The sequence below is a fragment of the Somniosus microcephalus genome, chromosome 34, assembly GCF_052327205.1.
Source record: "Somniosus microcephalus isolate GS21.2 chromosome 34, FLI_Smic_1.0, whole genome shotgun sequence".
NCBI lineage: Eukaryota > Metazoa > Chordata > Chondrichthyes > Squaliformes > Somniosidae > Somniosus > Somniosus microcephalus.
The window spans coordinates 19,323,577-19,340,076 of NC_141020.1; the positions used below are offsets into that span (position 1 = coordinate 19,323,577).

The 16,500-nt window shown below is 46.0% G+C and overlaps 1 protein-coding gene across 11 annotated transcripts in view; it reads right to left on the reverse strand.

Annotated features, from left to right (window-relative positions):
- LOC147096861 (ryanodine receptor 1-like) overlaps positions 1-16,500 on the reverse strand; it is a 461,451-nt gene that overhangs the window by 158,018 nt on the left and 286,933 nt on the right. For all 11 annotated transcript variants that reach the window (XM_085973559.1, XM_085973551.1, XM_085973560.1 and 8 more), the window contains 6 exons: positions 10,311-10,371; positions 9,723-9,961; positions 5,325-5,406; positions 3,833-3,963; positions 2,623-2,943; positions 405-645 (listed from right to left, as the gene is read on the reverse strand). In XM_085973559.1, coding sequence (XP_085829685.1) covers positions 405-645; positions 2,623-2,943; positions 3,833-3,963; positions 5,325-5,406; positions 9,723-9,961; positions 10,311-10,371 — 1,075 coding nt within the window. The remainder of the gene's footprint in view (positions 1-404; positions 646-2,622; positions 2,944-3,832; positions 3,964-5,324; positions 5,407-9,722; positions 9,962-10,310; positions 10,372-16,500) is intronic.

Genomic DNA, 16,500 nt, shown 5'->3' on the forward strand with positions numbered 1-16,500 from the left:
GAGGAGCGGAGAGGTGGAGGGAGAGATTGGGGGTGGTGGAGGGGAGAACACATCGTGGAGGGCCGGAGAAGGCACTTAACTGCTGGATCCGGCCCTTCTCGCCTCCCTTCAGCTGCCGGGTTTCTTGAGGCCTGGGAACCCCGGCCCGCAGGCGTTAAAATTAAAACTCGAAAGTAAAATTTGAGGCAAGCAGCCTCATTAAAATAGCTTGATGACGGACCCGCCTCTGGAGAGGTTAGTCGCCCACCCCCTCAACCCGCCTCTGTTAAACCCGCCTCTGTTAAGCCCGCATATGGGTGCTTTGGAGGCGGGTTTTTGATTTTTGCATTTTTACCCTTACCCGCTCGTTCTGTGGGGGTTAACATGACCCCAAAGTGTTTGATATGAAATAGTGGCAAATTCACCTGTTATTGTCCACATAACGAATCAGCAGTGGATACAGAGCATATAAGTCACGACAGAGGACAGAAAATTCGTCTCGAATTAGTAATTCGCTCTCCACAGCGTCACCCTTGCCCTCCATGCGCAGCTGATCCTCTTCGGCCACCACCTTTCCTGCTCTTTTCTTCAACTTCTCTATTGTTGGGATAAAATGGGATTTCAGCAGCTCAGGCTTGGCCTTGCTGATAATTGGCTGTGCAAAAACTGGATGGAGTGAAACATAAAACAAGCGCTAAGAAACAAATCGGTTGTAATATGTGGAAAAAAATAAAGAGTATAAACATTTTCAAATTCTTTGCTTTAGCATGTTGTGCCTTTTCCAGTATAAAATGTGTTTGGACCATCGAAGCTATATATATTTTTACAGGTTGAGATGCAGGAAAAATCTACATGAAAACAATTTCAGGCTTTCTTGAGGTACTGGCATTGTAGCTTTTGAAAACATTAATATTGGTGCAAAAAACAAAAAGGGAGGGAAAGTTATAATTAGGAAAGAAAAGCATACATGCAAAGTTGCCTGGCATGACAGCCCAGTTTTATTTGTTTTGAAACGATTATAAACATTCCTTTTACATTGCATAACTCAATAAATACTTATGCAAAGAAAATGTAAAAATCCTGCTTCTTGTACCAATCATATCACTATTACTTAATGATCACTAAGAATGCAATGAAATATGTGTAAAACAGGAAGCGGGAGAAATTCGGTGGGGCCGCAAACGGGGCGCCAAGCTCGCCTGGGCGCCGGAATTGGCGCAGCGATCGGAGCAGTTGCGACCGCTGGAAATTCAGCTTGAACGCCCCAAGAGGAACACGGGGCGAGGCTCGAGGCGTTCCGCGTCCCTCTTAAGGCGCTGAAACTGACTATCGCAGCGCAACGTGCCGCGGCGCGCTACGGTACTGCAGGCCTTCCTCCCATTCTTAAGGGGGAGGGGCCTGCACCGGCGCGATCGGAGATCGCGCGTGCCGGCAAAAGAGCCCGGCACCGAGGAGAAGTGCCGGGCTCTCGGAAAACAGCCGGCACTGCCGCGGGGGGAGATCAGGAGGCCGGGGACGGAAGTGCTGGCAGGCGGCCGCCGAAAAAAATGGCCGCCCCGCACCTCCACCTTAATTTGCGCCACTGCCGCCACAGGAAGGCCCCGTGAACCGGGCGCGATTTGCGAACAGCGCTACAGAGGCGGGCGCTACCGAATATCGAGATCGGGGCGGCAGCAGGGCGCTGCGCACACCGATGACGTCATTGGTGGCGGCGCAGCGCAACAGGCTAACGCCGCCATTAGCGCCCCAGCTAAATTTCGCGGGAGGCGTGGCCAGTGACGCTAAAGCCACTGAGTGCCCTCTTTAGGCGCTAACTGGTGGCGCAGCCCACTGAATTTCTAGGCCGAAGTTTTTTGGCAACTGCACCGTCACTTTTCAGATGTAGTGCTGTGTTTGCAAGGCAGAAGAAAATGACCATACTCTTAATGCAGAGTTGGCTTGGAAGCAATGTTTACAAGTTAGGTGCAAGCCAGCTAATATTTAACAGGAAGAATTCCACCTCCACAATTACAATGCTATGGTCGATAGTTAACACGTCCGAACTGTGCGTCACCTGATGCAAGCCAAATCCTGGAACTCCCTCCCTAACAGCACTGTGCGAGTACCTTCACCACACGGACTGCAGCGGTTCAAGAAGGCGGCTCACCACCAACTTCGCAAGGGCAACTAGGGATGGGCAATAAATGCTGGCCTTGCCAGCGATGCCCACATCCCTCGAACGAATAAAAAAAAAGAGTTGTTCTCGGGTGCTTATAGAGTGCAGCATCTATTTCAGGAAAATAAAGACATCTCATCCTGTAACTGTTGTACAACTAGCTAAGCTTCAGTATCAACATTGGAGACCTGAGGTCCTCGATCCCTTGCCTATTTGCTCAGCTAAAATGAGGAGGGGTAGCGTGAGTTAAACGTAATTATAAACGAAGTTGACTGTGAAAATTAGTTTTTATTTGATATGACTCAATTTTGGGAGAAAAATTAATATGTAACTGAGCAACACAAGCATATTTTTTACAAAACTTAGCAAGTTGAATATATGACTCAGATAAGAACTGACAAAATGATGGCAGAATTCTGGCACTGGCTAAACCCTTTGTCCTTCTAATTATACGGCATGCTTTCCTAATTCTCTTGGTTGACATGTACCTGCAAGTCTTTTCATCCAGGACGCTTCATCAATACCCAAGTTGTTAACTATGATTTTCAGAATATTTCCCAGCAGGGCATTAAGGTGTTCACAGGTGACACTGGTGCTGTGTGCTATGTTTTCATCACCAAAGTTCTCGGGACCCTTTTCCCACCACCGCGGCAGGTAGTTACACAACATAGGAAGTGTAATTTCAATAACATGTGGCATCTCAGTGTAACGGGCACCAGACTCTGCGAGATCATGAATTTCTTTCACAAGATAGTCCAAATCAGGAATGTCTGGACACATTTCTTCAACGGTGCTTGGTAAACCCAAAACTGTTGTAAGAAAAGAAATTCAAATTAAATTACATCCAATCAGTTCTGTGAATATTATAGTACGCACTTGTTATAATGTAGTGTTTAAAGGCAATTCTGGGGGTAGCTGAGCCACAGAGAAAGGGCCCAAGTTCATCTGTGCCGAGTTACGTGATGTCAATAAGTGGTGAGAGGGATGCTAGAATTAGCCTTAGCACCTCCGAGTTTGGGAACAGGGAAAAATCCATCAAGGTTTGCACTGCTGATTGCCATCCAGTGACCCCTGTTAAAGGTGCAATGTGTGGATACCAAGTGAATGGAGAATTGAGCTTGGCTGTAATGCTCTCTGCAGTCCTGACATTTCCTGTCATGTATGAATAATAGCCACTTGGGTGAGGTATCCATGGGCACTTATGGATCTGTGTCACAGTAAGGAGTTAACGTGCTCAGAAAAGGAAGGGAGGGGAAAATTAGTGGAGAAAACTAGTTTGGCCTAAGTTTAAACCAAGATCCCAAACATCTTTTAGTCATTTATATTTAATCTTTCATTAACACCCCTTCAACCAAGTCGACAGAATACAATGAACTGTAACACTTGGTAAATGCAGCACTGTTTGGTTCCTCCGTGGAGAGAGAAATTGTCTGGTTTTGAATACCTCTTAATGTCTCTTCACTTCTCTTTTGTTCTCTCATCCCCATTTCCCAGCCCCCAAACTGGCCTTTTAATCTGTTTCATTTCCTGTGTTTCTCAGTCCTGACGAAGGGTTTCGACCCGAAACGTTGACACTGTTTCTCTCTCCACGGATGTTGCCGGGCCTGCTGAGTTTTCCCAGCATTTTCTGTTGTTATTTCGGATTTCCAGCATCTGCAGTATTTTGCTATCGTATTGTTTGGTTCCTTTTGTACTTACTGGCTCTTTCCCGTGTTGTCTTTGTGTTGTAAACTGAGCACACATTGTGTTCATTAAGATGATGCTCAAGGAAGGCCACTGGCATGGCAGATGCCAGTTGGGCAAGGCATTCACCCAGAGAGGGACGCTGCCTGCGGAAAAGGACCAAAATTTAAAAAAAACAGCATTCTGAAAATCTATACTAATACAACACAGTAATTCTAAAGGATGCCTCAATACTACAGCCACATTAAAAGTAATGGGAATGAACATCATGGTGCTAAACAATTAAGGTGTGATGATAATGTGAGTACTGGTGCTTCTGGATACGCAAGATATATGACAATTGTAACATCCATCACTTCCCATATTTTTGATAATTGCAAACCTCATAATTGAGCCTGATCATCAGGCAAAAATACTGGTCAGGTAAACAGCCTTTCTGCTGCTCAGTTTCTTGGCAGTGTGGCCAAATTAATCTCAGTCTTGACCTTTACAATGTTTTAAAATGATTAGGCTTTTGGCACACCGGCAGGATAAGAATGATGCTTTACAAAGTTATAATACTCTTTAGGGGAGAAATTCGTTACCTTAGCGACTCCCGTTAGTGCCTCCGGGAGGGCAACAACAGGGCGCTACCGGCTTTGCGGCTGGGCGCGGCGATAGTACCGACGCCCGTGAAATTGACGTGGTGGTTTGCGGTGGTGGTAACCACTAGTGCCACAATCTCCTGCGCCCGGAGATCGTGACGTCATTGCCGTGCGCATCGTCCCAGTCCCAAACTTCGGTTCCGCCCCCTGTAGCATCGCCGGGCGACGACACCGACAGCTGCAGGAGGCGTTGCTCGGGAGGCTGGGAGCTTCGGAGGTGCAAATAAAAAGGGGATGTTGGTGTGAGTAGGAGGTAAATTTTAACAACGCTTCAAGCGATTTTTCGCGATTGCTCCTGGGCCGCGGTCGATCAGCCCGGCGCTCTGCTGGAGTGCGTGGGGCTGATCGGGCCGGATCTCGGCTGCCGTCGGGGACCAGCTCACTGGTTCCAATGCGTTGTAAAACTGACTCGGGTGTATCTGGAATTTGAGTTAGGAGGAGAGATTAAGGAAGTCAGGCTTGTTTTCTTTGTAAAAGATGACTTTTGAAGTAATTGAATTCAAGTTTTCAATATTCCTGAGGAAACTGATAAAAGTTGATAGGGGCAAATTGTTGGAAAATAGTGATGCAAATTAAAAATTTGGAGGCCAGGAATAAGAAGGCAAGTCAGGTGAAATTTCATCCACAGGGTAATAAACTTGTGGAATAAGTAACCAAAGGTGGTCACTGAAGTGGACATCATACATAGGTTCCGGGGCGTATCTGGAGACAGAAGGGATTGAGAGGTTATAGTAAGACGGTAACTAGGCACGGTTGACAAAGGGGCAGCCTTGCTGCGCCTTATTGCTTTTTACGGTTCCTAAAAATTCTCGCGTTCCTTCCCCACAAACTGGAAGCCAGACTCGAGGTATGAATTTGACTACCTTTCCACATATGCGTTCTTTGTGGTTCCAAGGGAATAAATACTGGACAAGATTCGGTAGCATGAGACTTGAACATCATCCACTGAAAAACAAGAAAAATATTAAACAATTTTACCACATAGATTTTATATATGTACCCGTATAAAAGTTAAGTAGCTCCAATACAAAAAAAATTATTCAGCTCACTCATTTCTTTAATGTATGCAGTGCGGTACTGATACAGTATCCTGGATGTGGCTGCTTGTAGTTATTCTATAATTAATTATCAGACTGACCGAAGTAACAAGGGATAGATTTTCATCTTCACCGCCTAGGTGGTAATCTGGTGGAGCGGAATTATTTCATTCCACTAATTTCAGTAGAATAACTATCAGGCAGGTTCTATAAAGGATGGACAATCTGCTTTGCCAGACTCGCACCCAGACGGTGAAGATGAAAATCTATCTCCAAACCTCTACTGTGCCGATTCATTCATCGAGTATTATCACTGCTGCACAAACATTAAGGGCTGGATTTTACCAACCTCGGTGGGTCCGTGGCGGGTGACGTCAGTGGGGGGTCCCCCCTCGCTGCCAGCTCCAGCCCGCTGTCTGAAATGACTTTCCCCTGATTGGGCTCGTTAAGCCCGCCAGTGCGTTTGCCAGCCAATTGAAGGAAGCAGATTTGATGACACGTAATCAGCCGGTTTCCTTAAAGGAACCACGTGCAAATTGATTTTGACATTTGTGCTGTCAGTGTTCTACAGCATTGAGGTGTTTCAAACACTGACAAGCACTGCACAGAGGTGCACGGCTGCACCCAGGCTCTCCCATAACTCCTTCCAATGGGCAGAGAGACCTCCCCAGCAGACCAACGCAGCCTGGTTGCACATTGCACAGGAGGGCACAAGCAGCGATGTCGTCAGGAGGACCAGGCAGCAGTGGCGCAAATCTTTCAATGATCTCAGTAGATCACAAAACGTTACTGCAAAGCCACACTCAACCGCATCCTGCTGTGCCACTCATCACATCCCCATCACTCTGCCTTCCCTAACCTACTCCTGCACATCCTTACTCACACCAACTTACCTTGCACCCCCGCCCATCCCTCTCTATCTACATTATCACTTACCCATCTCACTAGCCACCCCTCACACTCAACCCCATCCTAGTCCAATCACACCAGCTAACAACACACAAGGGTAGCCACTTGGGTGTTTTATGCAATGTTCATGTAAAGTTTCTGTTAATGTGGTGTCAAACATTGAAACCTTTATTTTTAACACTTTGCGTTCTTGGACAGATATGTGTGCACCTTTGGAAGTGGCTTAGTGAGTTGCAGTGAATAGTGAGACATAACGGTCCCCCCGCAATGGTGATGAGTGTGAAAGGAATGGCTTGGGCATTGCAGGGATGCCTTATGGTGTTGGTGTGGGGTGTTGCCAACCTGGCACATCATGTGGCAGCCAGGGTGTACAGCGTCAAGTGAAGTAAATCTGGCCACGGTGAGGCCATCCCTGGCAGCAATGTGGTTGGGTGCTGATGCCCTGTGTAGCATCAGTTGATTGTGGAGAAGGTTGGTGGTGTTGTTGTTGTTGGTGCTGCTGGTGTGCCTGGTTCTGCTGGTGTTGCGGCAGATTGTGATCAGATTCTGAGGACCAAGGTGAGACAGTATAAACCGTATCCATTCTGATGTAATAGATGGCAGCTGAACTTCAGATGACAGAAGCGATCTTTCAATGGTGGGAGAGGTTGTTCCAATGAGGTGACACTGGAGAGAGTTTGCTTCAATTACTTGCAACCTGCATAAGGCTCAATCTGTCTTCCAAATGCAGTAAGCAACAGCTTCTGAGCTTGGAAAGTGATCAGCTGTGAGATGGGAGCTTTTATAGCACATTTCCAGCTGTCAAGTAATGAGATTTTTCCATGGCCATTCAACTCCCCCCGTTTACCTGACATGATCCCCGAGCAGCGTGGACGCCGTGGGCGACCTAGTAAACTCTGAAGGTGAGCTGAAAATAGTTCTTAATGCTCTGTTAACAAGGTCATAATGACCTTCATTGCCTCCCCCGCTGCTGCGTGTCGGGTCTGCTCAGCGCTGACAGACCCGACATTTGGGAAAGGAGTGTGGCGGCGGGTTGACAGCGAGGTCCCAACACAGTCAAAAAAATCAATTTTCCCTCCTGACCCGCCATTGATCACGCTTGCTAACCCCCTGAAAAACTCCCCCCTAAATATCAGCCAAGTTTTTGGGACGGGAAGACATGGACAGTGCAGAAGTGTGAATAAACAGTCCTTGTGTAATCGCTGCCTCCCACTGCCTTTCACAAACACATGCATCTGTTTCCCTTTCCCCTCTCCTGCCCAGTCCACCCTATGCATCGCCGCTTAAGTTTATTTAGCTGGTACGGTTAGTTGATCAGCGCTCGAGCAGGTAATCAGCAGGCAGGTTAGTCCGGCCTCTGTAGAACAAATGAAAAGGCTCTACTAACATCTAGAGTGTCAGTGTTGTTAATACTCCGCTATCACTCACATTATGGCGGTCAGGAGAACCTCATAATGAACCTCATTATGAAGTCTCATAATAACATTCCTTTGCTTTCCTGTGCTGAAAACTGAAGGGCATCAATGCTGAATCCTAGCAACTGTCAAGCACAGAAGATGACAATATTACACAACATCCCTTTTACGCCCCTGTAGGTCATCGTGTCATAACTGCACAGGAGGCGGCCATTCGGCCCATCGAGTCCGTGCCGGCTCTCTGTCGAGCAATCCAGTCAGTCCCATTCCCCCACTCTATCCCCGTAGCCCTGCAAGTTTATTTCCCTCAAGTGCCTATCCAGTCTCCCCTCGAAAACATTGATTGTCTCCACTTCCGTCGGCAGCGAGTTGCAGGTCCTCACCACTCACTGAAAATAGTTTTTCCTCACATCTCCCCTGTATCTCTTGCCCAAAACCTTAAATCTGTGTCGCCTAATCCTTGTACCATCAACTAGTGGGGACAGCCTTTCCCCGTCTAGCCTATCCAAACCTGGCATAATCTTGTACACCTCTATCAAATCACCCCTCAATCTCCTTTGCTCTAATGAAAACAAATCCAGCTTCTCCAACCTGTCCTTGTTGCTAAGATCCCCCATCCCCGGAACCATTCTGGTAAATAATCTCTGCACCCTCTCATGGGCCTGCACATCCTTCCTAAAGTGTGGTGACCGGAACTGTACGCAATACTCCAGTTGTGGCCTAACCAGCGCTTTATAAAGGTGTTGATCCTTTGCCTTGCTATGCAAGCACCATCACTGCCCCACATCCCCCTACCCCTTTAGCTGCTCGTAACCATACAATCATTATTCATGTTTAAGTCTTAACAGTTAGAATCAAGCTGCTTTTCAATCATGGGGGAGGGGATAAAGAGAGGGAGGCATTAAAGCAAAGCGCAATCCTATCCTCACCAAACGTCCACACACAAACAAAGATCAATAACAATCAGGAACAGGAACCACAGGCCAATTTTCTCCTCCCTAGCCCAGCTCAAATGTATTGATCCAACAGCCGGTCCAGCTAGCTTAGGCACAGACCGGGGATCGAACTTGGGATCCTTGTTGTCTACACGTCTCAGCTGCTCACTGAGTAAGCTCACGGAGTCATTGCAATAGCCCTTGTAGTTTTACTGCTGAATTGTTACTCAGCATCAGCCTTGTGAATCTAAAAAAGTGTAGCTGCATTACAAGAAGCAGAGAACAGACAATACGGATCAAGTTACGATAGCGTGGATAATGCTTATTTAACAGAAATTTGTAAATGTGGATTGCTGCATTGATAAGCAGGTAGCAATTTTAAATTGCCTACCAACAAACTGCCAGACCAGAATGAGGTTTTCTAGTAGAAATGCAACATTTGGCTGTCATGCGACTTATTGATGTGAGTTCCAAGTTCATATACACAACTAGCCGATCTCCCTTGACATTGCACACAGTGTCAAAAGCAGGTGTGGTCTTCAGGTGAAGCGGGGTTAGAGAGTGCGAGATAATTGAGCCAGGCCTGTAGAGGTCATTCAATCCCCATTTTACAGCCATGCATTCTGTTTTTATTTTTACATTTCCACTATAAATTTCTTTCTTCATGTTTAGAATTCAAACTACCTATGTAAACTTGTCATGTAAGTACATTCTCCTGCCAGTAGTGGCACTTCAGCACGCCTGCTGGCAGGAGGGTGTAATTACAGTGTGACAAGTTTACATAGCCAGTTTCCATTTTAAATGTGGAAACAGGAATTCATAATGGAAAAGTTAACAGGAAGCGCATGCAGATACAAGATTTTTAAGATATTTATAAAGTAACTGGTTACTGATTAGTGTGTGAAATATATACATGCATAACTGTTAGCAGAAATGCTGCTTGCTTTGCACCGTTCGATACCTACAGATGACATCATCTCCGAACTGATGCTGTGCCACGTGTTCATACAGCGAGGTAAGTACAGGCAAAAGAGCCACGGTGGTGTAGTTGACATTCTGAGCAACTCCTTTCACTTGTGTTCGACCCTGAGAGACTTTGCCAAGCTTCAGATTTTCCACAGTTTTCTCAATATCTTCAGAGGCTCCCTCAAAAAATGACCGCAGGCCTGCTTTCACTATTTCAGGACCAGATTTCATCACAGTCCTGTTAACAACAAGTAGCAACGTACATGTTTCAAAGCTTGCAAATTTTCAACAAGACAAAAATTCTTTCCGAATGCCTGCCGATGGTTGTAAATGCTCAGGTACATAATGGCTATATGGGCAAAGCAGTTAGAGGGTGCCCGATGCCCATGGAAGCATACCCCCAACTAAGGAGTCAATGCCTTTGAGGGTGAGCAGGGGGCAAATTTAGACAGAAAATAATAAAAGAATTACAAAGAAAGATTGATAGTACCAGAGCTGAGCTGTCAGACTGCAGAGGGGGACTCTTGTCAATCATGCCCAATGCATGATTCAAACCCAGGGCTTCAAGGGCAGAAAAATGCACTCACCTGGCATCCAGAGATCTTGCCAAAATATGCAAACAGTTTATAACTGCAGAGGCATCAGTACCTGTTTAGTAAATGAGAACCATTAGATAAGTGCAAAGAATGTTCCAAGCCTGTTATTTTAACAATACTTCGTGCATCAAATTAAACATGCAATGAGAATTTTGGGAATTGCACACAAACTTTGCTCCCATGAAGAAACAATGCCAATATCTGTACTTGCCACAATAATTAATGTAATTCTCATAAATCTTTTAAAAATCAGTCATAAAAATTGGGATGACTTTAGATTTTGCTTGGACTTTTGAATATTTTGTTTAATTTATGTCAACTTTGGCTCAGTGGTAGCACTCTCGCCTCTGATTCAGGGTTCAAGTACCACTCCAGAGACTTGAACACATAATCTAGGCTGATTCTTCAGTAATGAGTATTGAGGGGGTGTTGCACTGTTGGAGGTGCCTTCTAGATGCAGGAAGAATGTTCCCGATGGTCGGGGAGTCCAGAACCAGGGGTCACAGTCTAAGGATAAGGGGTAAGCCATTTAGGACAGAGATGAGGAGGAATTTCTTCACCCAGAGAGTGGTGAACCTGTGGAATTCTCTACCACAGAAGGTAGTTGAGGCCAATTCATTAAATATATTCAAGAAGGAGTTGGATATATTTTTTAAGGCTAAAGGGATCAAGGGATATGGGGAGAAAGCAGGGACAGGGTACTGAATTTGGATGATCAGCCATGATCGCATTGAATGGCGGAGCAGGCTCGAGGGGCCGAATGGCCTACTCCTGCTCCTATCTTCTATCACAGAAATCACAGAAACCCCACAGTGCAGATGGAGGCTATTTCAGCCCATCGAGCCTGCACCGACACATATCCCACCCGATCCCCGTAACCCCTACACCAACACATATCCCACCCTATCCCCGTAACCCCATGTATTTAATCCCCCTAACACTAAGGGTCAATTTATCATAGCCAATCAACCTAACCCGCACATCTTTGGACTGTGGGAGGAAACCGGAGCACCCGGAGAAAACCCACGCAAACACAGGGAGAATGTGCAAACTCCACACAGACAGTCACCCGAGGCCGGATTTGAACCCGGGTCCCTGGCGCTGTGAGGCAACAGTGCTAACCACTATGCCACCGTGCCTCCCTTCTATGTTTCTATGTTTTAGATGAGGCGTTAAACCGAGGCACTACCTGTCTACTAAGGTGGATGTAAAGATCCCATGGCACTATATGAAGAAAAGCAGGGGAGCTCTCTTAGTTTCGTGACAACATTTACTGTCAACCAATACCATCAAAACTGATGATCTAGACATTTATCTCATTGCTATTTGTGGGAGCTTGCTGTGCACAAATTCGCTGCTACCTTTGCCTATATTACAACAGTGACTACACTTCTAAAGCAAATTCATATAAATACAAGTTCTTTCTTTCTTTAAATTGTAAATGTTAAGAATATTAATAAAAGGACAGGTATGGTGCAGTTATCAAACCCACTGTGTGAGAAAGAGATATTATCAATTGAAATATGATCATTACTTTCGGATGTTTTAGTAATTGTGTTATTTCAATTGGCTATGAACTGACTGAATCACCAACCAACCATTTAAATAGAAGTTAAAAAAGGAAGAAAATATTAGGTTATGCACCTTAAACATGGTCATTCTCATTCTTTGAATATTATCAACTTTAATATACAAATAAATGTATCATCTGCATGGGGGAATTATGGGAGATGATACTTTTAAGACTTTAACATCCTGGCAGTAGCTATATGAACCACATAAACTTTCCCCAGTCATCTGCCTTTGTTTTGGATTTCAAATCAAATCAAATCAACTTTTATTGTCATTATTAGTGCACAAGTGCAGTACAACGAAATGTAGGCTTGCGGCTCCCGGCTCCCGAGAGTGTACATTTGGATTAAGACATTTAAACATTCAACATACATTTGGCTTGTAATACATTAACATAAACGTAACCATAATAAAGTGCATTAGCAGATGTGCAGGCTTTAGAGTTTATTTGTGGAGTTCAGTAGGATGACAGCCCTGGGAAAGAAGCTGTTCCTAAATCTGGTCGTTCGGGTGCGAATGCATCTGTAGCGTCTCCCAGATGGCAGGAGGGCAAACAGACTGTGGCTGGGGTGGGTAGGGTCTTTGATGATGGACCGTGACCTCCGTAGACAGCGTTTCTGGTATATGTGCTCTATGGTCGGTAGCCGGGTGCCGGTAATGCGTTGGGCAGTTTTGACTACCCGCTGCAGGGCTTTCCGGTCATAGTAGCTACAGCTGCCATACCATACTGTGATACAGTTTGTCAGGATGCTCGCTATAGTGCAGCTGTAAAAGTTAGAGAGGATCAGGGGTGACAGATTACATCCCTTCAGCCTCCTTAGGAAATATAGGCACTGCTGGGCCTTCTTCACCAGAGAGGAGGTGTTGAGGGACCAGGAGAGGTCTTCCGTGATGTGGACTCCGAGGAACTTAAAACTGTCCACCCTTTCCACCACAGTCCCATTGATGTGGATGGGGGTGTGACTTCCGCCTTTGGACTTCCTGAAGTCCACAATGATTTCTTTTGTTTTCTTGGTGTTAAGGGCCAGGTTGTTATCGGCGCACCACTTCACGAGATGCTGGACCTCCTCCCTGTAGGCTGACTCATCGTTGTTGGTGATCTGGCCTACTACCGTGGTGTCATCCGCAAACTTGATGATGGTGTTGGAACCATGAACAGCCACACAGTCGTGGGTGAAGAGGGAGTAGAGGAGGGGGCTCAGCACACATCCTTGTGGGGCCCCCGTGTTCAGGGTCAGGGCGGGGGGGGGGGGGAAGGGAGGTGTGGTTACCTAATTTGACAGACTGGGGTCTGTTTGTTAGGATTTAGAGTTCAATTGATCTGAGAGAGACAACAGCACGACAAATACTCTAGACAAAGCATCACACCCAAAATGATAATCTCCAGGTCAGAGAAAAAAGAAATGGGGTTGGAAAAGGAGCTTAAATGCGATTCAGATTCAGCAAATGAGGAAGACCTCACCTTACTCAAGTAAACTAACGCTATCACTCATTTATACACTGGAATTAGAAAAAATAACTGTATTCTATCTCCCATTCTGACCATCAATTAACATGCTTAGTCTCATCAGAAAAAATAACTGGCTTAGTTTGGACCAGCAATCATTCCTCTGGTCCTTTGCCATAATTCTCCTTTCCATCTCTCTTCCATCCTGATGGTTTGGTTACCAGCTCACCCTAAAAAGAGAAAATTCAAATTTCTGGCTCAATTTTCTCCTCTAACTTATCTTGATGAAATCTAATCCTGATGAATCTCCCTCCATCACTTTACTCTGGCCATCGAATGAAGCAATATCTTTTATCCTCCGCCATGTCTGTCAGATCCTTCATACCCTGGACTTCAAGGCCTCTAGCCCTAATGATATTCTTCTTACTATCCTAAAGATCTGTGCTTGTGAAATGGATTAGTTTATGGCCTCCTCTCCCCCATTCACTCAGCTGTTCTGCAATGCTGTATTCTATCTCCCACTCTGACTCTCCTCCACTTTAAGCTTTTGATCATCAATTAACATGCTTAGTCTCATCAGATTCTTGAAAGGAACTCCCATATCTCTTATGCTAAATCTGCCTCCAAAAAGATTTGTGTTTTCTCTTATTAACTCTTCATAAGACCTGTCCAATACTGTTCCCATATCTGGGCAGGATCTCCTACCACCTCTCATACTCTTTGATAGGATACAAGAATGTTTTTTGCCCAACAACCAATCTGTCTCTTACCTGTTATCTTCAATCTCTCTCTCCACTGCAACCTTTCTGGTCTTTATATATTTCATTCATACCATTATGGTAATTGTTCCTTTGAGCTTTCTGCAGTTTATTGCTCTGAAGCTCAAATATGTTGTCCTACTCTACTCTCCCCACAAAACTGACACTCATTACCTACATCTTCCTTGGCACTTAAAACCTAACACAGTCTCACCTAATCACTGCTTCTTGACTTACCTAATTTTCTCTCCTACTCTTCACTTTTGGTAGTGTCCTGCACTATTAGCCTTGGCTCACTGCTCGGTTTGACAGCTCCGCATTACACAATCTCAACTCCAGTATTTAAAGGGCCAATCCAAAGATGGAATTTGTTGGGAGTCGGGAGTTGGAAGCAAGAAAGGAAGAACTCCGACAATGGATTCAGGACAGTCAAAGGTTGCACCCCGCTTCAATGACACCTCCCTGGATGCACCGCTGGGGGCAGTGAGAAGCCGCAGAGAGAGATGCTCTTTCCCAGCAACGGGAGGAAGAAACCTGCTGCTGCCACAAAGACGGCATGGCTGGAGGTGGCCCAGGAGGTCAGCAGCAGGGGCACTGTGTCACGCTTTAGGAGTCAGTGCAGAAAGTACTTTAATCATCTAACCAGGTCAGGAAAGGTGAGTAAAGTTGCATATTCACCTACATCCTGCTGTGTGCATCACCCCAGCCCCTCACTCTGCCTTGTCAAGCCTACTCCATCACATCACTCCTCAGGCCCACTTAACTTGCATCCATCCTTCTCCTTCTATGCATGTTCTCACTTATTGATCCACCACTGCCACTAACCCTCATCCTTATACAATTTGATGCCAATCCCGGAGTCACCCTCGCCAAATGCACTCCATCCATCAGGTTAACACTTGCCAGTACAGACACTCATAGGTCTGTTCTTTCCTCCATTGCAGGAGAAGAGAGCATAAAACACAAGGGAGAGAGAGAGAACCGGAGGTGGGCCTCCACAGATCTTACAACTGACGAGGGGGACCTCCCAGAAGTAAATATAATGCACACACTTTCATACAACACTCAGTCATACTGACTTGATTTCAGCAGTGAGTGAAATATGATCATCATCATTGTCATGAATCTTGCCATTCATGTAGCAATGACCCATGAGATAACACTGGGCGGCCAGCTGGTGGCGCCGTCCAAGGAGTATAAATACTCGGGCGTGGGCCCAGCTTGCTCAGGATGTTTCTGTAACCAGGAACTAGTGATGTAACTAGAATCTCCTAGTTGTGAAACAGTTGATTAAAGCCTTGTTTTATACTCAAACCAAGTGCTTAGTAGTTTTCTTACGTCAATCATAATAAGTTGCAACATTCTTGCCTTGCCCGTACTAATTCACATTTTTTCTCTCAGACAGGGCCTTCACGCATGCAGCAGGAGTCCGTGGACTTCGTGGACGACGAACCCTCAGAGTAGCTGATTCCTTCTGAGGGTGGACTCATGCTTACCATGCACCAGCTCAGATACTGCACTTCGGTGGGACCAGTTATACAGATAATTGGGCTTTCACTTGGTGATTCACACTTCACAAGTGAGCAAGAGCAGACAGTGGTGGCAGAGAAAGCTTTGGAGAGTTTGCGTTGGAGGAAGCCACCCTCTCCAAGCTCTGTTCAGCTGGACACAGATACTGTGCCCCCAGAGCTGATGCAAAGGATAATCATCGAGGAGCACCAGAAAATGTGTGATGTACTGACAGGCCTTCCAAGCTCAATGTCCATGATTGCAGAGGGAATGGAGGAGGCTGCCTCAAGCATGAGTGGGTTGATGTCGTAGGGCATTGCGACGATGTCTTCTTGCATGGACAGAGTGGCCAACTCCGTGGAACATCAATCGGACAATAAAATGAGTCCATGCACGCTTTGACCACACTCTGGATGCCAACATGTCTGCCACCTTAAATAGGATGACATATACCTTAGTCTTGACCTTGCAACGACTCATGGACCTACACCAGCTGCTCTCCAGCACAGTGGTAGCAGTGAATTGCGGTTGGCTCACGAGGGGGATGATAGCGAAAGGGGACATGGAAACGGGAACTTCACTCAAAGCACTTCCATTTCTTACCAGTTGCCACTCCCCCCCCCCGCAAGTCAGTGCCCAACATGCTGCTTCCTGTCCCGATGAATGAGTCTGCCCCTGCACAGGTACAGGTGGAGCAGTCTTTGGTGTGGCCCTCACGGGCTCCAAAGCCTGGAAGTCGTCGGCCAAGAGCATCTCGGCAAGCAGAGCAGGGATCTGAGCAGCCTTCCCTTACTTCCGCTGAAGCCACAGGCATTGCACCATGTAGGAGCGGTAGGAATAGGAAGAGTAAAGCTTTGTAGTTCACCAAGGAGGTGCACATGGGTGTATGAGGAAA